Source organism: Muscardinus avellanarius (assembly GCF_963383645.1).
Source record: "Muscardinus avellanarius genome assembly, chromosome: 19".
Lineage (NCBI taxonomy): Eukaryota > Metazoa > Chordata > Mammalia > Rodentia > Gliridae > Muscardinus > Muscardinus avellanarius.
Window position 1 is genome coordinate 49,260,907 of NC_137805.1, and position 21,695 is coordinate 49,282,601.

A 21,695-nucleotide genomic window follows, 5' to 3' on the forward strand; every position below is an offset into this window, starting at 1 on the left:
AATATCGGAGAGAGGTCAAGGAGGCTGTGGCGGATGCCAGGATACTGGAGATGCAGACAAAACTTATCCAAATGAACTGGAATTATTGGAAAAATTCCCTGCTAAAGATGACTGTTTCTTCTCTACACTGTTAAGAATCTTGGACATCACCTGTAAGGAGAGAGACTTTAGCGGAGACCAAGGAGAAAGGCGGTGCTGAAAGCAGTCTCTGAGTTGGTGGTGGAGACTTGTATTCAGGAGGAGCAGAAATCGGAGCCTACCAAACTTATTTTTTTATTTTTTATTTTTTGGAGAAATTACACCAAAGGTCAAATGCTACCATCGCGCATGCTTAGGAAGACTGGACAACATTCAGAGTGGAAAAAGAGCTTGGGAAAGATTTGAAATGGTGGAGGCAGTGGCAATGGCAGTGGCCAGTACTCAGGGGAGGCAGAAATCTGATGCATTACACCTGAAACCTTTGAAGTAATGACCCCAGAGGCAGAATGCTACCACCACCACACACCCTCGAGAATGTGGGACAAATGGTTGGGCGAAGAGGGTGCTCGGATTAGAGCCTGCCGAGGGTTGAGGCCGGCGACAGACACAGCAAAGCTGGGATCAGAGCCTACTGTGAGGCAAGGCCGGTGCTGGGGCCTCCAAGGCCGGGATCAGAGCCTGCCGAGGGGGTAGGCTGGTGCCGGGGCCAATGGCTGGCATCGGAGCCTTCCATGAGGCAAGGCCGTTATTGAGGCCTCCGAGGCTGGGATCAGAGCCTGCCGAGGGGTTAGGCCGGTGCTGGGGCCAGCAAGGCCGGGATCAGAGCCTGATGTGAGGCAAGGCCGGTGCTGGGGCCTCCAAGGCCGGGATCAGAGCCTGCCGAGGGGTTAGGCCGGTGCTGGGGCCAATGGCAGGCATCGGAGCCTTCCATGAGGCAAGGCCGTCATTGAGGCCTCTGAGGCCGGGATCAGAGCCTGCCGAGGGGTTAGGCCGGTACTGGGGCCAGCAAGGCCAGGATCAGAGCCTGCTGTGAGGCAAGGCCAGTGCTGGGGCCTCCGAGGCCAGGATCAGAACCTGCTGAGGGGTTAGGCTGGTGCCGGGGCCACTGGCCGGCATCGGAGCCTTCCATGAGGCAAGGCCGTCATTGAGGCCTCCGAGGCTGGGATCGGAGCCTGCTGAGGGGTTAGGCCGGTGCTGGGGCCTCCGAGGCTGGGATCAGAGTCTGCCGAGGGGTTAGGCTGGTGCCGGGGCCAGCAAGACCGGGATCGGAGCATACCATGAGGCAAGGCCAGTGCTGGGGCCTCCGAGGCCGGGATCAGAGCCTGCTGAATGGGTTAGGCCGGGGCCGGGGACACTGGCCAGCATTGGAGCCTTCCGTGAGGCAAGGCCGTTATTGAGGCCTCTGAGGCTGGGATTGGAGCCTGCCAAGGGGTTAGGCCAGTACTGGGGCCAGCGAGGCCGGTATTGGAGCCTGCCGTGAGGCAAGGCCGGTGCTGGGGTCTCCGAGGCCGGGATAAGAGCCTGCTGAGGGGTTAGGCCGGTACTGGGGCCAGCGAGGCCGGGATTGGAGCCTGCCGTGAGGCAAGGCCAGTGCTGGGGTCTCCGAGGCCGGGATAAGAGCCTGCTGAGGGGTTAGGCCGGTGCCGGGGCCAGCGGCCGGCATCGGAGCCTTCTGTGAGGCAAAGCCGCTATTCAGGCCTCCGAGGCCGGGATCAGAGCCTGCCGAGGGGTTAGGCTGGTACTGGGGCCAGCGAGGCTGGGATTGGAGCCTGCTATGAGGCAAGGCCGGTCCTGGGGCCTCCGAAGCTGGGATCGGGGCCTGCTGAGGGGTCAGGCCAGTGCCAGGGCCAGCGTAGCCGGGATCAGAGCCTGCCACGAGGCAAGGCCGCTATTGAGGCCTCCGAGGCTGGGATCGGAGCCTGCCGAGGGGTTAGGCTGGTGCCGGGACCAGCGGCTGGCATCGGTGCCTTCCATGAGGCAAGGCCACTATCGAGGCCTCCAAGGCTGGGATCGGAGCCTGCCGAGGGGTTAGGCCAGTACTGGGGCCAGTGAGGCCGGAATCGGAGCCTGCCGTGAGGCAAGGCTGGTGCTGGGGCCTCCGAGGCTGGGATCAGAGCCTGCCGAGGGGTTAGGCTGGTGCCGGGGCCACTGGTCGGTATCGGAGCCTTCCGTGAGACATGATGGAGGACATGGAAGAAGCCTGAGGAACGAAAGGTTCCGAAAGAGTTAAGGCAGTTTGGCGAAAGGTCAAGCTTTCTGAGACTCTGGGTGACTTCTTGTCTTTCCGGAATTTCTTACACCCAACCCACCGGTGAGAGCAGGAACTGGCTGCAATCATACTCTTAATAATCTTTAACCAGGCCTCTTTGTTTCTTCTTTTTTTTAAATTTTCCCTCCATGATTGTATTCTGCAAGCATATGACGTATGTTCTATATCAATCATTCTGGATTGTGTTTGAGATTGTACTTTGATGTTTTTCTTTCTTTTGAAGTTGTGGTTTTGGTGCAGGGGAAAAAAGATATAAAAACTTAGTTCTAGAAAATAAAGTTGTCAGTGGTCCAAGAGACGACTGTCCATGTCTTCATTTCAGGTCTCTCCCTCCCAAGTCCCGGGGAAGAATCCCCATAAGGCAAGGCCGCTATTGAGACCTCCGAGGCCGGGATTGGAGCCTGCTGAGGGGTTAGGCCGGTGCTGGGGCCAGTGAGGCTGGGATCGGAGCCTGCCGTGAGGCAAGGCCGGTGATGGGGCCTCTGAGGCCGGGATTGGAGCCTGCCGAGGGGTTAGGCCGGTGCTGGGGCCAGCGAGACCGGGATTGGAACATACCATGAGGCAAGGCCAGTGCTGGGGCCTCTGAGGCCGGGATCGGAGCCTGCCGAGGGGTCAGGCCGGTGCCGGGGCCAGCGTGGCTGGGATTGGAGCCTGCTGTGAGGCAAGGCCAGTGCTGGGGCCTCTGAGGCTGGGATCAGAGCCTGCCAAGGGGTTAGGCTGGTGCTGGGGCCAACGGCTGGCATCGCAGTCTTCCGTGAGGCAAGACCGTTATTTAGGCCTCCGAGGCTGGGATCAGAGCCTGCCGAGGGGTTAGACCGGTGCTGGGGCCAGTGAGGCTGGGATCGGAGCCTGCCGCGAGGCAAGGCTGGTGCTGGGGCCTTCGAGGCTGGGATCAGATCTTGCTGAGGGGTTTGGCCGGTGCCGGGGCCACTAGCCAGCATCGGAGCCTTCCGTGAGGCAAGGCCACTATTGAGGCCTCTGAGGCCGGGATCAGAGCCTGCCGAGGGGGTAGGCTGGTGCTGGGGCCAGTGAGACTGGGATCGGAGCCTGCCGTGAGGCAAGGCCGGTGCTGGGCCCTCTGAGCCGGGATGGAGCCTGCCGAGGGGTTAGGCCGGTGCTGGGGCCAACGGCCGGCATCGGAGCCTTCAATGAGGCAAGGCTGTTATTGAGGCCTCCGAGGCCGGGATTGGAGCCTGCCAAGGGGTTAGGCCAGTGCTGGGGCCAGCAAGGCCGGGATCGGAGCCTGTCGCGAGGCAAGGCTGGTGCCGGGGCCTCCGAGGCTGGGATCAGAGCTTGCTGAGGGGTTAGGCCGGCGCTGGGGCCACTGGTCGGCATCGGAGCCTGCCGTGAGGCAAGACTGATACTGGGGCCTCCGAGGCTGGGATTGGAGCCTGCCGAGGGGTTAGGCCGGTGCTAGAGCCAGTGAGGCTGGGATCGGAGCCTGCCATGAGGCAAGGCTGGTGCTGGGGCCTCCGAGGCCGGGATCAGAGCCTGCTGAGAGGTTAGGCTGGTGCCGGGGCCACTGGCCGGCATCGGAGCCTTCTGTGAGGCAAGGCCGCTACTGAGACCTCCGAGGCCTGGATTGGAGCCTGCCGAGGGGTTAGGCTGATGCCGCGGCCATTGGTTAACTTTGGAGCCTGCTGTGAGGAAGGCCGGAGCTTGGGCCTCTGAGGCCGGGATCGGAGCCAGCTGAGGGGTTAGGCCGAGCTGTTGGGGCCAGTGAGGCCAGAACCGGGGCCTCCCATGAGGCAAGGCCGCTGCTTGAGCCAGCAAGGTCTGGATCAGTCCACCGGGTAGCCAGGCCACAACTGGGGCCGTCAAGAGTGGGATTGGTATTTTCAACACGGCATGCACAGAGAAATATTGCAGAAAATTAAAACCAGATGCTTCCCCTAATCAGCAATAACTAGAAGGAAACAGGCAACAGGAAGTGGTCGAGCTATAGAAAGGGCCCTATAGTGAAGCAATTAAGGTGACCAATCAGAGGGTATGGAATAGGGGAGGATGGAGCCTCTTTAAAAAGCAGGAGGTACATAAACATATGTATCATAGTTAATCACCAAACAAGCATGGGATCGAAGGAGGGGGAGGGAATGGGATGGGGACTGGATGAGGGCTAATTGGATGATGTGTGCTTGTATATCCTCTCAAGTCTTATATTCCAATGTGATGTATGATTACAATGCACCAATAAAAATAAACTTAAAAAAAATAAAAACTGATTAATAGGAGTCTGAGGTCCCAGAAATACAGAAGGTTTTACATCTCCTTATTTCTGTGAGACCAAACATAATATTCAGGTTTTTGAAACCCATTAATATATCCATCAAGGTCCTCTGAAAAAGACCCATTTTTTTACACTGGACTAGCTTAGTAAAGTAACTATAAGTCTGTGTAGCATAATAGCATTTGACAAAAATCAAATAGCTCTAGATTTTTATAATCTTAGATAATAACATTAATAATAAAAATAAACTGATTTTTGTCAGATGATTGTATCTTATACAATTATGTATTATTATTATTATTATTATTATTATTATTATTATTATTTTGGTGGTATTGGGGGTGGAACCCAGGGATTTTTCTACATCAGGGCTATACCCTCAGACCTATTTTTATACTTTATTTGGGAACAGGGTCTCACTAAGTTGCTGAGAGCCTCACTAAGTAGCTGAGGCTGGCTTTGAACCTGTGTAGTTCTCCTATATCAGCCTCCCAAGTACCAGGATTACAAGTGTGAGCCACCACACCTGGCTAAACCAGGTCTTAATGATGAGTCTTTGAATGGTACTAAACATAGATGACAAAAGATTTAGCAACTTAAGATATGAATACAATGCACATTGCATAAAAAGATCACTTATTAGCTCACACACAGATATAAAACCCATATACCTTTAACTTATAAGTTCTAATGAAATATTTAAATGAACCTAGATACATAGCACATGTAGTTTCAGATATACCTCTGTGGTCAGACATATATACTTCATATTTGGCAGCTGATATTTAGCTTTTAACTTATTTAGACATACTTTATTTACTTATATTTACTTAGTTTATCCATTTTAATATCCAGTCAGTACCTTAAGCCATCATTTTAACAAAGTAAAGCCTAAAAAGCAATGGGCATTGCAATGTAAACATCTACTAGGAAGACAATATGATAGTAATCGGCTAATTGGCTTAACCTGAGAAAAACAAAATCTGTTAGCCTTTTTTTGTGGTAGTAGGGATGGATCCCAGGGGCATTCTACCTCCAAGCTACACCCCCAGCCCTATTTTTTTTAAAATTTTTATTGGTGCACTGTATTCATACATCATAGTGGGATACAAACTTTTGTAGACATACATGCACACATCGCCCAGTCAGCCCCCACCCGATCCCCACCCCATTCTCTCCCCATCCCTCCCTCCCATGCTTGGCTTAGTGGTTGACATCTAGTATTATAGCAATTTATCCAAACTTAAAAATGATAATCTCACATAACAGTTTCATTTGTCTGATACCAAGCTTTTGATGACTTAAAGATAACATTTCAATATTTCTTTTTACTTTCTTTCTTACCAGAGAATATTTTTTTTCTATTTTTTTTTGGTGAAACTATCATATATTTATATATTTATTTTTCAGAAAAAAAATCTATCCTAATATGGAATATGGACTCTAGATACCCACAATGATCTTAAAAAAGAACAAAGCTAGAAGATATATATTTTGATTTCAAACCATATAAAGCTACAATAATTGAAACAGTGTAGTACTGTTCTAAAGGCAGATATATAAACCATTGGAGTTAAATACAAGCCTAGAGCTAAACTCTTCCCTATATTGTCAAGTTATTTTTGACTAGGTTTCCATGAACATTTGGTGGTGGAAATAATAATCTTTTAACTAAATATTGTTGAAAAATAATAATTACATGGAAAAGAATAAAATTGGACCCTTACCTAATCCCATATACAAATATTAACTCAAAATAGATATGGCGCTGCTGCCACGCCCTCGGCCGTGAGGCTGGTGTATTTCTTCTTGGTTTTGATTTCCACTCTGAATCCCTGCAGCGTGTGCTGAGCTCAGCCACTGGGAGCTTTAGATGTTCCTTCGCCGAGAAATCCTGCCTGGCTGTTCTGCAGCAGCTCACCTCAGCTTGCTGTAGCCGTCCGGTGAAATCGCTGCTGCCGCTGTCTTCATTGGCTGCCAATGTTTTCATACCTAGGGTCCTAGGCTATGGAAATTTGCAGCTCACCAGGGGTACATTGCCCCCTCCATGCTGACAATTCTCTGTGCCTCGGCATCCCTGTCACAGAGTTGCAGCCTGGATTCCAAATGGACCACTTCAGTTCATTTTCTCTGCCACCTTTGAAAATACAAATGTCATTTATCTAGTGGATGCCTTTTACCAGACCCTTGCCCCTTTCAGATCCTCTGAGCACACTCAGGGGCTTTAACTGAAAGGTAAGCAAACAAAACTAAACTAAACAAGGCAAAACAAAACAACACAGATAGTTTTTAAGTACAGTAAATTCCTTCTCTCTCCCTAATAATTTTACTCTTAAGTTGATAGGAAAGTCAGATCAGTTCCCTGAGAAAGCTTGTTGTGAGCATACAAAATATATGTCAAAAATGTTGAGTATATGAAATATATGTCAGGATATAGGTATAGTGTAGGGACAGATGGCCTGGCCAGATATACAAAAAATTGGGGCGAAAGAAGGATGTAACTGACATGTCCAAGACAAATTAATGGACACACCCCGGGCACACATCTGTAGGATGGGATAACTGGAAGACGAGATAAGGATGAAGTAATGGACACACATCCTGGACACATGTCTGTAGGATAAAACAGCTGGGAAGGCAAGATGATGGCCACGCAATGAGCATATGTGATCAGTGGCATCAATTTAGGGTATGTATGACCTAGTAAATGGCTCTGACCCAACTGTCTTTAAAAAGCTGAAAGGTAGCCCAGCTGGAGGGAGAGACTCCCCTGGTAGCTGCTGGACAATTCCTTTGATGACAGTCAGACTCATCCCCGTCCGACTCCTGGACATTGGGCATCTGCACCTCGACCATGGACGACGGCTGTGACAGCGATCCTGAGCCTAGGTTACCCATGGAGACCCGTTTTGCCTCAGGTAACCAAGTGCTATCTGGCCAGTGGCTTAGTTAGAGAAGGATGGGAGTGTTATGAGCATTGTGAAATAAAGCGAGTATTTGTGAAAGACATTAAGTGTGACCTGTCATTCTCGCCACTGTGTCAATAAGACTCATAACAAAGCTCCAGCCCAAGGCCAAAAGCTCCAGCCCCAGGCCAGCCTAGCCGCTCCATCTCTGTCCCCATACTCAGTTTTGTTTTCTTGGGAGGGTCCAACCCCTTTCCAGGAAACCACACAAACTGTCCGCACGCCATTTCTGTTATCCAATGAGTTTAAAAGGCCATAAGACCCTCCAGTGAGATGTGACATCCAGCCTGGTTGGCCAATGACAACACGCCAACTCAGCCTAAAACTGTATTTAGTCCCAAGCACTGCCAAGTTCTCTCTGTGACTGCTTCTCCTTCGGACCCCACTGCCCAAATAAATCTCTTGGCTGCGTGGTGGTTGTCTTTGGTGCAGTTTTTTGCCCTTAAAAATTTATAACCTTATACCTGCAACTAAAGCATTTAAGCAAACAATTTGAAACAGAATGAACAATTTTTATATAACTTGCAAAGCTCTCTTTCGAAACCTCGAGGACATTTACTTTTTTCTTTTCTTTTCTTCTTTCTTTCTTTCTTTCTTTCTTTCTTTCTTTCTTTCTTTCCTTCTTTCTTTCTTTCTTTTTGTTGGTCTGGGTATGGAACCCTGGGGCATTCTACCTCCAAGCTACACCCCAGCCCTATTTTAGTCTTTTTATTTTTGAAACAGTGTCTCACTGAGTTGTGAAAGGCCTCAATAAGTAGTTGAGGCTGTCTGCAAACTGCGATCCTCTGGTCTCAGCCTCCCGAATGCCTGATATTTTCTAGATAAAAACAAAATTAAGCAGGGTATAGTGATGCATGCTTGTAATCCCAGCATTTGGGAGGCAGAGACATGGAGGATCACCGTTCACAGACAGCCTCAGCTATTAGTGAGGCCTTTTACAACTCAGTGAGACGCTGTTTTAAAAATAAAAAGACTAAAAAATAAGGCTAAGGGTATAGCTTGGAGGTACAATGACACTGGGTTCTATCTCTGGTACCATAAAACAAACAAACAAACAAGGTGGTGCTGTTCTTAGGTGCCCCCACCCCAGTAACCATGTGGTCTTCCAGCAATAACTAGAGTCTGAGACGACAACAACCACAATTCAGAGCTCACAGAAACAACAGGCTTAAGGTGTCAACAGATTGGCTGCAAAAATGTGCCATGGTCCAAATATACGTGCTGTTTTCTGTTAAAAAGAGTAGGATCCTTTAAGAGAGGATGGGGCTTGACAAAGAAGGGAGGGAGCATGAGAGAGGAAGGGAGAAAGAGAAATCTCTTAGATTGTCTCCAGCTGCACAGTGGGCAGGCAGGCATGGGGCTGGAGGAGGTTGCAACTGTCCACGCCACTGGCTTTCTAGCATCCCGCCAGTGGCAGGAGGAGGGGCCACGATCGCCTGTACAATTGCCCACTGCAATCCTGGATCCTCCTGTGGCACGCAAAAGGCTTTGGGTAGGTGGCCTCTGAGCTTGGCCTCACCACTCGCGGGCTCAGCCCCGTTCATACACCTCTGATCCATGAGCTCCCCCGGTACTCCCCGAAATCTGCACACACAAAGAGAACATTTAAAAACAGGAAAGGAAACAACCCAAACATTGTTAAACTTCACCAAAACTCCACAGTTGAGCGCCTAAGCATATGCTATAAGAGGACTTAAAAATATGTCTCTAAAACCAGGTGTGGTGGCACATGTTTGTAATCCCAGAAATCGGGAGGCTGAGCCAGGAGGATTGAAGTTGGAGGTCAGCTACTTAGTGAGGCCCTCTGAAACTTAGTGAGACCTTGTTTCAAAATAAAGAATAAGAAATAGGGCAGGGGGTGTAGCTCAGAGGTTGAATGCCCCTGGGTTTCATCCCCAGACCTGCAAAAAAAAAAAAAAAAAAAAAAAAAGTCACAAACAGCACAGTAACTTCTTTAGTTCTTGGATTCTGTGGCAAAAGGAATTTCAACACTAGCCAGTCAGAGATAATGGCAGAGGTTTTAATCTAAGCAAAGTAAGGATATATGTTCAGGAGAAACATGGGCCATCTCAAGAGAGCATGAGAGCAGCCCAGGGAGAGAGGATAAGAGCTCAAAACATTGTCCAGAGTGTCTACAAACTGTCCCAAATGGTCCAGAGCTCCTCAGACAGAGCTCTACGTTCTTATAGGGCTTATTAGAGAGGGTGTGATCAGGGCACATAGTATGGCAGGCTACTTCTTTGAAGCTTTCTGGTTCACAAAATGTGATAAATTTTTTGGGGCCAAGAGTTGGGACCAAAAATACCAAGCTCTGTTAACTGAAGATTTCAGATTTTAAAACCCTATTTTCCTTCCCTTCCCAAGGAGTCTCCTTTCTACCTAAAATTTTATTTCTTCTATATTACCTTCTTGGTACTGCAAAGAAGAAAAAAAGAAAAGATAATGCGAAAAAGGAATACAAATTCTGCTGTGTTTCTGGGACCCCAGACTTCTATTAATCACTTTTAAATTTGGCCTTTGGGATTTTCAACAACAGAGACAAGGTAGATGAAATGAAGGACCAGAGGAGATAAATGCAGATACAGGAACAAGCCCACTTACTTGCCCTGATATCAGGTAATAAGTTCCTACCCCCTCAGAGATATCCAAAAGACTTCTCTCAGAGAGAGGAAAGCAAACTTCAGGCCTGGTGTTACGGTGGTACAGCAGAACTGTACCAGTGTGCAATGTAGCTGTGGGTTCTTGTTCTGAGCTATTTTAGAAAAAGAATAGCTTGAATTCTCTTGTAAACTTAAGTAATTTTATTATTACAAAGACAGGAAGAAGAAACCAAAATTAGATTAAAGTACTGCATTAAAGAAATAAATGCAGTGAAGCAACTTGAAAATAAGTTACTGAAGTTTTTGGCTATAAAACAGTTTTTATAAAAAATTTTATCCCATATCTTTGCCTAACCAATCATCTTCCTGACCCGACTAGATCTGCCCCTTTTTGGGGCAAGTCTTTTGACATAGGGATTCACTGTCTTACATCCTGTCTGACCAAAAGTCTTCTTCCTATAGCTTAAATCTTTAAGACCCCAAAATGTGTTATTTGATCAGAAGTCAGGGATCTCTTGAAGGCTTGTGCCATCCTCTCACATCCTAGCCTATCTGCTAGAATTTATTTTCCCTGAAAACTTCTCTTTTGCAAAGGCCCTGGGATACCTCTATTTTCTTGCTAATCACCCTTGGCGTGGGGTGGGGTGAGATGGGGGGGGACTCTGCAGGGTTCCTTCCCTGTCTGAGTGCCTGTGCAACACCCAAGCTCTGACTACGTTCTATATTTTAAAATTAATGCCAAAGCATTTGAAGTCAATATATTTTGAAATTAGTATCAAAGACATTTCTGAAATTAGTTCCCAATACCAGCACATTGGGACCTGAAATTGCTGCAAAGAGCCTGGGTATTGGGTCAAGGACTGCCCTAAGTGGAGTTCATCTGCACCTGGGTTGTGACCCCTCTGCAAAGAGGAAAAACACTGGAAACATGATTGCCCTCATCTCCAAATGGAAGTAAGGTCATCTGCTCCCATCATGGCTGCCCTCAAAGACTGAGGATGCCCGAGGCTCAGCAAGGCCCCCTTTGATCAGCCTCTAACCAGCTGGACATCACAACAGAGGAGCCTGGGTGACTGATGTGGCAGGTAAAGATATTGATTTTCTTTTAAATATATATATCTTAGTTCTCTGTTTGCTTTGTCTCTAAAGAGACATAAATTGTAACTGGGATTGACAGCATCCCAAGGCCAAAAATATTTAAAATGTCTTAAGCATGTAAAAAGATAATTTAGTCTACTCTTGTATAGAGACTATAGAACAGATGTATGCTATCAGGCCTGATCCTAATGATCAAATGGCACTTCCTCCAAACACCACAAAGACCTGGTTGCACTTACTGTCCACTAACCTATGTGGCAACACTACAACCAGGTGATTACGTCTTACTCAAAACCTGGAAAAAGGACTCCCTCTTAGATCAGCCTCTCTCAAAGTAAGAGAGTCCTTTCCAGGTCCTTAGCACTCCCACAGCTCTTTATTTTTTTATTTTTATTTTGTATTTATTTATTTATTTATTTATTTATTTATTTATTTATTTATTTTGGTGGTACTGGGGTTCCTGGAAGCCCTTCTACCTCCGGGCTACACTCCCAGACCTATTTTATATTTTATTTTTGGGAACAGGGTCTCTTAAGCCAGTGTGCCTGGCTTCGAACCTGCACGATCCTCCTGTCTTCGCCTCCCAAGCACGAGGATTACAAGCGTGCGCCACCACGCCCGGCTCCCACAACTCTTTAAACTATAGGAACACAATTCCTGATTTCATATGTCTAAATTAAATCTCTTGAGACTTTACAGAAACAAGGCCCCAAAATCAGAAATAAGCCTCCAAACACTGATAAGACCTATCAGCATTATTTCTGAAACCCTTTGGAAGTTTTAAAAATATTATTAAAAAGACTAAGAAGGACAGCTGCGCTTGAGTGAGTCTGGGAGAGGAGTTAGTCCTTTGGGGTGACATTCAAGATGGATCCAACCCTAACAGCGAGTGAAATCTGGAAGCGATTTATAGATTTCTTCAAGAGAAATGAGCACACCTATGTCCACTCATCTGCCACCATTTCCTTGGATGATCCCACGTTGCTCTTTGCCAATGCAGGCATGAACCAGTTTAAACCTATCTTCTTGAACACAATCGATCTGTCTCACCCCATGGCAAAGCTGAGCAGAGCTGCCAATACCCAGAAATGCATCAGGGCTGGAGGCAAACAACGACCTGGACAACATGGGCAAGGATGTCTACCATCACACCTTCTTTGAGATGTTGGGCTCCTGGTCTTTTGGAGATTACTTTAAGGAATTAGCATGTAAAATGGCTCTGGAACTTCTCACCCAAGAATTTGGCATTCCAGTTGAAAGACTCTACGTTATTTACTTTGGTGGGGATGAAGCAGCTGGCATAGAACCAGATCTGGAGTGCAAACAGATCTGGCAAAATTTGGGGCTTGATGATGCCAAAATCCTTCCGGGCAACATGAAGGATAACTTTTGGGAGATGGGTGACACGGGCCCATGTGGTCCCTGCAGTGAGATCCACTATGACCGAATCGGTGGTCGGGATGCTGCACATCTGGTCAACCAGGAGGACCTCAATGTGCTTGAGATCTGGAACCTTGTCTTCATCCAGTACAACAGGGAGACTGATGGCATTCTGAAACCTCTTCCCAAGAAAAGCATTGACACAGGGATGGGCCTGGAGCGATTGGTGTCCGTTCTTCGGAATAAGATGTCCAACTATGACACTGACCTTTTTGTTCCTTACTTTGAAGCCATTCAGAAGGGCACAGGTACCCGGCCATACACTGGGAAAGTTGGTGCTGAGGATGCTGATGGGATTGACATGGCCTACAGGGTGCTGGCTGACCATGCTTGGACCATCACTGTGGCCCTGGCTGACGGCGGCCGGCCTGACAATACAGGGCATGGGTAGATGTTGTGACAGATTCTCAGACAGGCTGTTCGATACTCCCATGAGAAACTCAATGCCAGCAGGGGTTTCTTTGCTACATTAGTGGATGTTGTCGTCCAGTCACTGGGAGATGCATTTTCTGAGCTGAAGAAGGATCCAGACTTGGTGAAGGACATCATCAGTGAAGAAGAGGCGCAGTTTCTCAAGACTCTCAGCAGAGGGAGTCGCATTCTGGACTGGAAAATTCAGAGCCTGGGAGACTGCAAGACCATTCCAGGAGACACTGCTTGGCTCCTCTATGACACCTATGGGTTCCCAGTGGATCTCACAGGACTGATTGCTGAAGAGAAGGGCATGGTGGTAGATATGGATGGCTTTGAAGAGGAGAGGAAACTGGCCCAGCTGAAGTCACAGGGCAAGGGAGCAGGTGGAGAAGACCTCATTATGCTGGACATCTATGCTATCGAAGAGCTTCGAGCAAAGGGTCTGGAGGCAACAGACGATTCTCCAAAGTATAATTACCATTCAGACTCCAGTGGTAGCTATGTGTTTGAGAGTGCGGTGGCTACGGTGCTGGCTCTGCGCAGAGAGAAGATGTTCGTGGAGGAGGTGTCTACGGGCCAGGAGTGTGGAGTGGTGCTGGACAAGACCTGTATCTATGCTGAGCAAGGAGGGCAGATCTATGACGAAGGCTACCTGGTGAAGAAAACTGAGTTTACGGTGAAGAATGCTCAGGTGTGAGGAGGGTACGTGCTGCACATAGGAACCGTCTACAGCAGCCTGAGAGTTGGCGATCAGGTCTGGCTGTTCATTGATAGGCCCCAGCGGAGGCCTGTCATGGGCAACCATACCACTACCCACATTCTTAACTTCGCCCTGCGCTCTGTGCTTGGGGAAGCTGATCAGAAAGGCTCACTGGTTGCTCCTGATCGCCTTCGGTTTGACTTCACTGCCAAGGGAGCCATGTCCAACCAGCAGATCAAGAAGGCCGAAGAGATTGCTAATGAGATGACCGAGGCAGCCAAGCCTGTCTATACCCAGGATTGCCCCCTGGCAGCAACGAAAGCCATGCAGGGTCTGTGTGCTGTGTTTGATGAGACCTATCCTGACCCTGTGCGAGTCGTCTCCATTGGGGTCCCTGTGTCCAAGCTGTTGGATGACCCGTCTGGGACTGCTGGCTCCGTCACTTCGGTCGAGTTCTGTGGTGGAACGCATCTGTGGAACTCAAGTCAGGCGGGAGCGTTTGTGATTGTGACTGAAGAAGCTATTGCTAAGGGTATCCGGAGGATCGTCTCTGTCACAGGCGCTGAAGCCCAGAATGCCCTCAGGAAGGCGGAGAGCTTGAAGAAATCTCTGTCTGTCATGGAGGCCAAAGTGAAGGCCCAGACCGCATCAAACAAGGATGTGCAGAGGGAGATCGTTGACCTCGGAGAGGCCCTGGCCACTGCAGTCATCCCCCAGTGGCAAAAGGATGAACTGCGGGAGACTCTGAAATCCCTTAAGAAGATCATGGATGACCTAGACCGAGCAAGCAAAGCCGACGTCCAGAAGTGGGTGTTGGAGAAGACAAAGCAGCTAATCGACAGCAACCCCAACCAACCCCTGGTTATCCTGGAGATGGAGAGTGGCGCCTTGGCCAAGGCACTGAATGAAGCCTTGAAGCTTTTCAAGACGCATTCCCCTCAGATGTCTGCCATGCTCTTCACAGTGGACAATGAGGCTCGCAAGATCACATGCTTGTGTCAGGTCTCCCAGAATGCAGCCAACCGGGGTCTGAAAGCCAGCGAGTGGGTGCAGCAGGTGTCGGGTCTGATGGATGGCAAAGGTGGTGGCAAGGACGTGTCTGCCCAGGCCACAGGCAAGAACGTGGGCTGCCTGCAGGAGGCGCTGCAGCTGGCCACCTCCTTTGCCCAGCTCCACCTGAGAGATGTGAAGAACTGAGGGCAGGGGCAGCTCTCACTGGGAGGTGTCTCCCACTTGCCTGGAGGCATCAGTCCAGCTGGGAGCTCATCTGCCACAAGGACATGTGAGTCTTGGGACTTGTACACAGCCCCATCCGTCCTCCTAAACCAGCAATGACTGGAACACACCTGGGAGCCGTCCTGTGACTCAGCGCCCCGTTACATTGCTGCCCTGAGCCCTCCCACAGCGCCATCTGTCTAGAACCACCACCCCAGGATTGCAGTTTAACATTGTCATGCTTGTGTCTGTAGGTAACAGTTCTCTGCCCACCCAAAGCTTCTGGGTCTATAGTAGGAAGCCTCTTTGATGTAGAGAATAAAAGGACCATGTGCAATAAAAAAAAAAAAGACTAAGAAGACTGGATCAGGATAAGTTTTTAAAGTGCCTTTTGGATTTGTGTGCTAGTACTCACCTCCAATTCAGATTACCTTGGTGGATTTCCCCTTTTCCAGAAGAGTATTGTTAACATCTTGGTGGGATAAAATTCTTATTTTTTTGGCCAGTATACTTAGCTTTAGTATACTCTTCTGTTGTTTGATTTGCTGTTGTCTAGGGCTAATTGATAGGTCGGGTCCCTCCCTTCCCCACAGGACCCCGTAGCAGTGACAGGAGGAGGAGCCCCAGAAGCCAGAAGCGGGGATATTGTGAGACTCCAGGTGTCAGGAGACTCCAAACATCATGAGACAGACTCCAGGCATCATGAGACTCTGGATGTCGTGAGAGAATCGGCATTCCTACACTGCTAGCCCCCCTCCCCCTCCCCCCCCGCTTTAAATATCGGGGTACTTCTGCTCCCCTGTGCGACTCTGCTGACTGCATGGCTCATCAGTCCCTTCTATTATGGTTGAGGAAACTGTTCCGGGGACCCTGTTAGGCTACCAAAACTGTTCTAGTAGCTGCAGGTTCTTATTATGAACTAGGTAAAACACTAGTCTGAACTCTTGCTGAAAGCTTAAATGAGTTATTATTACAAAGATGGAAAGATAGAATATAGTTTAATACAGCCCTATACTATCCCTAATCCGAGATAGTATGGGGGGGGTGTGACTTGAAAAGAATACCCCGAGTATTTTATACCAATAATCTTCTAACCCAACTAGATCCACCCCCTCTGGGGCCAGTCTTCTGATGTGGAGATTCCTTCCTGTAGGTCTGTCCTGTCTCCAGTACAGATCCTATGCCTGAGTCTGGTATCTCTTGAATGCTTATGGCATCCTCCCACGATTATCAGAGTCTGGGATCTCTTGAAGGTTTATGGCATCCTCTTACATCCTTGGGAAATCTTACCTTTACAATGAAAAAGTCCCTGAACTATCTCTGTTGTCTTGCTAATCACCCTTGGTGCCTGGAATTATGCAGCCCTTTCCCTGAAGCCCCTGGCCTTTTTTTTTTTTTTCACTACCAAAGATATATTTTGAAAATTGAAAATATTTCCCAATACTGGTACATTAATATATTTTGAAGCCTCTTCCCAATACTGGTATATTTGGCAGACCAGCCCGAAGGCACCTGTTGATTAAAGCAGCTTTTGATAACTCAGCTAGTGTTTACCCTCTTTGCGACCCTCGCTCAATTTTAACGTTACACTAATATCTTGCATGTTTATGACTTCTGTTCCAGAATATCAGAGGATGATGGTTGTTGAAGCCAACAAAAAGACAATAGAAGAAATAAAATTTCATGTAGAAAGGAGACTCATTGGGAAGGGAAGGAAGATAGGGTTTTTAAATCTGTAATCTTCAGTTTACAGAGCTTGGTTATTCTCAACAAGTCAGGCCCACACTTTAAAATGAAATAGGATAGCTCAGGAAATTCCTGAGGTGATTAAAACCTGAGTTTCACTTCTGTCAAAGTTCCTTCCCCACCATTGGGCGTGGTGGCGCACACTTGTAATCCCAGTACTTGGGAGGCTGAGACAGGAGGATTGCGCAGGTTCGAAGCCAGCCTCAGCTACCTAGTGAGGCTCTCTGCAACTTAGTGAGACCCTGTTTCCAAATAAAATATAAAAGAGGTCTGGAAGTGTAGCCCAGAGGTAGAAGGCCCCTGGATTTCACCCCAAGCACCACAAAAAAAAAAATAAAAAGTTCCTTCCCCTCTAGGGAGATCCTCAAAAGGTTTCCACGAACATTTGGTGGGGGGAATAATAATCTTTTAACTAAATATTGTTGAAAAATAATAATTACATGGAAAAGAATAAAATTGGACCCTTACCTAATCCCATATACAAATATTAACTCAAAATAGATAAAAGACCTAAATATAAATCTTAATACTATAAACTTTTAGAAGAAAATCTGGGTCATAAAACCTCACAACATTGAAATTGGCAATGATTTCTTGGATATGATTTCAATGGCACAGGCAACAAAAGGGTATACAAACTCCCTAAAAAATAAGAAAATATTGTATATCCAAAGACAATGTAAACAGGGTTAAAAGTTACTGATAGAATGGGATAAAATATTTCCAAATGCTATATCTGAAGGTATATTAATATTCCAACTAGAAATCCTAAAAATTAACAACAATAAAAGCAAACAATACAATTTAGAGATAGGTATAAGACTAACATAAATAATGAATCTCCACAGATAACTAATCTTAGTTGTCTGTTGGATGGAAAATCTTGTTTCTCTGGTTCTGGTGTGTGTTACCTATTTCTTCTTTGTAGTTAATCTCTTTGAGTATTTTCTCTAGCGCTGGTTTTGAAGACATAAATTCCTTCAGTTTCTGTTTGTCATGGAAGCTTCTTATTTCTCCATCTAATTTGATAGAAAGTTTTGCTGGGTAGAAAATTTTTGGCTGGAAGTTGTTTTCTTTCAGAGTTTGGAATATGTTACTCTAAGCCCTTCTGGCTCTCATGACTTGGTTTGGGAAGTCTGGAGTGATTCTAATTGGTTTGCCTCTGAATGTCACTTTGTGGCAGACTGGAAAAATACTAAGCCCACCTCCTGGAGGCCTACATGACCTTTTGAGAAGTGATATAGATCAACTGTAGCAGGAAGGAGCCTGCAGCTGTAACCATAGGAATTTTTACAACACTGTTACCTCCTCCCCTTCTCATTTACTTCCTTCTTCTACTCTCCATATAAACTACCGCTTATCACTGAAATAAACAGACCTTGATAGGAATTATCTACTTGGTCTCGTCTCTCTTTCTCGCCCATTTTTATTTGCAGATTGGGGTCCTCCTCGCCCCCCGAATTACTTGTCCCGCGGGACGGGACACGTGGCTCCCAATGTGGACTCGAGGCACGGACCCCCATCGAACGACCCCTCATCAGATGAACGCAGCTGCGCCCCATTCTCGTGGAAGACATCCTCATCGCTCGTGGGACCGATATCTTCCTGGTAAGTCTTTTCGTCGTTCCATTTATCAAAATGGGCCATACTTTGTCTAAAGAAGCAGTCTCTATCAGAGACTTAAAGTGTTCTCTCAGAGAAAGAGGGATAAGAGTTAAGAAAAAGGATACCATACCACATGAGCATTAGAAAAAAAAATGTTGAATGTTGTTAACAGTTTTTATACAGAGATAAGTCATTTTGGATAAAGACTTAAAATTTTATGAAAAATGTTCAGCACTTAAACGTGCTTAGTGTGAAATTTAAATGTTTTTATGTTTTACCTGCTTTGTGGATGCAAAATATTTCTGAGTGGTAGTTTTCTGACAGGTAGGCCATGTCTTCTTATCTTGTTTCAAAATAAATATTTCTGATTTTGTAAAATGAAATATAAAATATGTCTCAGATCTTAAATTTTCATGCAAGTTTTTACTGTTAGAATGGTTAAGATGTATATAGGAGAAAATGTTAAAGTCTCTACTATACCTACTTTTTTGTTGTTTCCTTGACTAGTAATAGTAGTAGATACTTCTTTTAAAAATGTTCTCTTAAGATCCTAATTCTTGGAGATTATAAAATACTGACAAGTATATTGTTTAGATTTTTTTAAAGAACTTGAATTCAAGAATCAGTATGGGTAAACAATGGAAGTTTAAAAATGCTTCATAGAACACCCAGGATTTACACTAGAAGGTTCTCATGAGAGCTACTGTAGAGGGGAGTGGAACATTTTACTGCAGAGAACAGTTTGAGAATAAAACTATAAAAAACTTTATTTTTGTTATATTTTCTAATAGAGAGTATTGTTATGTTTTCCTAACCTCTGTTGACTACTTTGTAAGTGATACCCATTTAAAACATTGAAAATTTAAATGAGAATTTTAGAAAGTAAATAATGATTGACCTATTTTTGTCTTATTATGTAAATCCTCATTTCCTCTCCTTTGCTCTGTGTTCCACTTGGGTTTGGTTATATGGCTATTAAGTTGAATTTGGTCTGAATTGTCTAAGTTTTACATTTAATTATACCTATCTCAATACATAAGGATAAAAAAAGTGTTAGAGTTTTTAAAATATGGTTTCCTGGATAATTAAGCTCCAAGCAGGTAGGTAATTGAGTCCAGTTGTTAGCCAGGGTGGGGAGTCGTTTCAGGCCAGCCCTGAGCCATCTCTTCACTCAGCCTGCAGAGGTGTTTAAAATGACCTGCCATTCTACGGTCTTAGCCACACCAGGAAATTCAGCGCCTTTGTTCTTACTGGTTGCACTAAAGTTATTACTCAAAGATATTTTATCTCAATTAGTCTTAGCTAAAATGGTTACTTCAGAAAAGTTGTCCAACTAGACTCCTGTGAGAGGTGATTAAATAAAGTTATTTTCTTTGACAAAATCAATATTTTAAGACACTAGGGATGCTTTTATGATGTCATGAATTTCTGTGGTAATTTACAACAGTTTTAAGGTATGTGGTCAAATAGGATATACCTTGTCTTTAATATTACTCCTTTTGCAAAATTAAGGTTTTAAGGTGCTAATGATATCTATCTAATGTCTTAATTTTCCATATAATTTATAGTTCATTTATTAAAAATGCTAAATATAATGCTTTAAAAGGCTCTTAACTTCATGAGGTTTAAAATAACACTTAAGTCTTTTAAATGTTTTTTTTTTGATTGCTGGTATGTGGACAACATTAAATGGTATGCTCCTTTTGGGGTTTGTTTATAGATAACAACAAAAAGATAGACGGAGAAAGTCTATAGATGTATTTCTTTATATGTTGGTAAATACAGAGAAAGGAGGTTTTGTGAGACTAAGAAAGCATGTTGTGAGGTTTGTCCTAAGGTTGTCCCTAAGGAAAACAAAGGACCAGATAAAAAGTTAGAGGGTTAAAGCAAGGTATAAAGCATGGATGGAATTTGTTTGGTTGTAAGTTTTATCCCAAGATTGTCTCAAATGGAAAAAGTAAGAAATAGGATAAAACAAGAAAGTTAAAGCACATTGCAAAAGGTGTGTGATAAGTTGCAAAACAGTGTTTGTGATATGTTTTGGGTATGTGATGAAGATGGATTATTAAAAGGAAATACTAAAGTTCACCAGCAGGGATATACTATGGATAGAAAGGCTAGAGGATTACTTTTTGCCATAAAATTGGGAGCCTCAGTTCATGGAAACTTTTCCTTTAAAACTTGTGTTTAGAGTTAAGTAAGTTCTTTTTTTTTCCCTCTCCATGAGTTGTGAAATTTAATGCATGAAGCTGAGGAGGCTAACAAGTGTATTTTAACAACTGTTTAGAAATGCTGTTGCTTCAGGCTCTTAAATCACTCAGCACTCCAACTTCTAATCAAAATTTGGAGACTTACCAGAGTCTGTCTGAATTCACACTACAAAAAAGCTTTAGACCCTTTCCATCTAATTGTGCAAAAATTTATCATTTACAAGGTTAATAATATAACCAGATCCAAATCTCCACAGTTCTTACTATCCACATGTAGACAATTCCCTTGTGTGTAAGGTTCACTCTAGAATTTTTTGGGAAGTCACTCTATTTTATTACATTTTAGTCATGTGAAGATTGAAGTTATTTTGTAATAATTTGGTGTGCTGATGAAAAGCTTGGCTTCACCTTTGAGCAATGAGCTTAGCATTTATAAAATTCCAGTTTATTAATTAATGACTCCAAATTGCCTTCCCTGCTAGATTTGGTTTTTCTCCCCTCCCTTTGATTAGGGACTGAGGTTGAGTGGGTGAGTGTATATAATGTGCATTATGATATTTTGTTGTTTTATTGTTATATTATTTAAATTTATTTATTTTCATTTTAGTAGATGGAATTTGTATTTTGAGCTCTCAAAATAGTTACTACCACCCTAGCATTAGTGGCATATATTGTTCCTTTTGGACCCAAATCATTATGTATAACTCTGAAAAACCTTCCCTTGAAAAGGCACAAGAAGCTCATGCCCTTCACCATCTTAATGCTAATACTCTATGTCTAAAATTCGCCATCACTAGAGAACAAGCATGACAAATTGTTAAAAATTGCAAGGGATGTTTAACATTTTTACCTGAACCACATTTAGGCGTCAACCCTCGGTGGCTAATACCTGGGGAATATTGGCAAATGGATGTTACACATTATCCGCCCTTTGGAAAATTAAAATACATACATGTATCCATAGATACTTTTAGTGGCTTTCTTTGTGCCACTTTACAAACAGAAGAAGCAACAAAACATATAATTAATCATGTTCTTTCCTGCCTAGCTTATATTCCCCTCCCAAAAACTATTAAGACAGATAACGGACCAGGATATACTAGTCAAAAATTCAAACAATTTTGTGCCCAAATGAACATTAAACATATAACAGGTATTCCTTATAACCCACAAGGACAAGGCATTGTCGAACGTGCTCATCAAACCTTAAAAAATATGATTTATAA

At 45.2% G+C, this 21,695-nt stretch overlaps 1 protein-coding gene across 1 annotated transcript; it reads left to right on the plus strand.

The window, feature by feature from the left end:
- Positions 1 to 12,000: 12,000 nt before the first annotated feature.
- LOC308277029 (alanine--tRNA ligase, cytoplasmic-like) lies at positions 12,001 to 14,890 on the plus strand (the record flags this gene model as incomplete). Its single annotated transcript, XM_080716064.1, is given in 5 exon segments — positions 12,001 to 12,248; positions 12,250 to 12,967; positions 12,971 to 12,976; positions 12,980 to 13,687; positions 13,691 to 14,890. Coding segments are annotated over 5 exon segments (2,874 nt in total). The 5' UTR covers positions 12,001 to 12,006.
- Between the last annotated feature and the right edge of the window lie 6,805 nt (positions 14,891 to 21,695).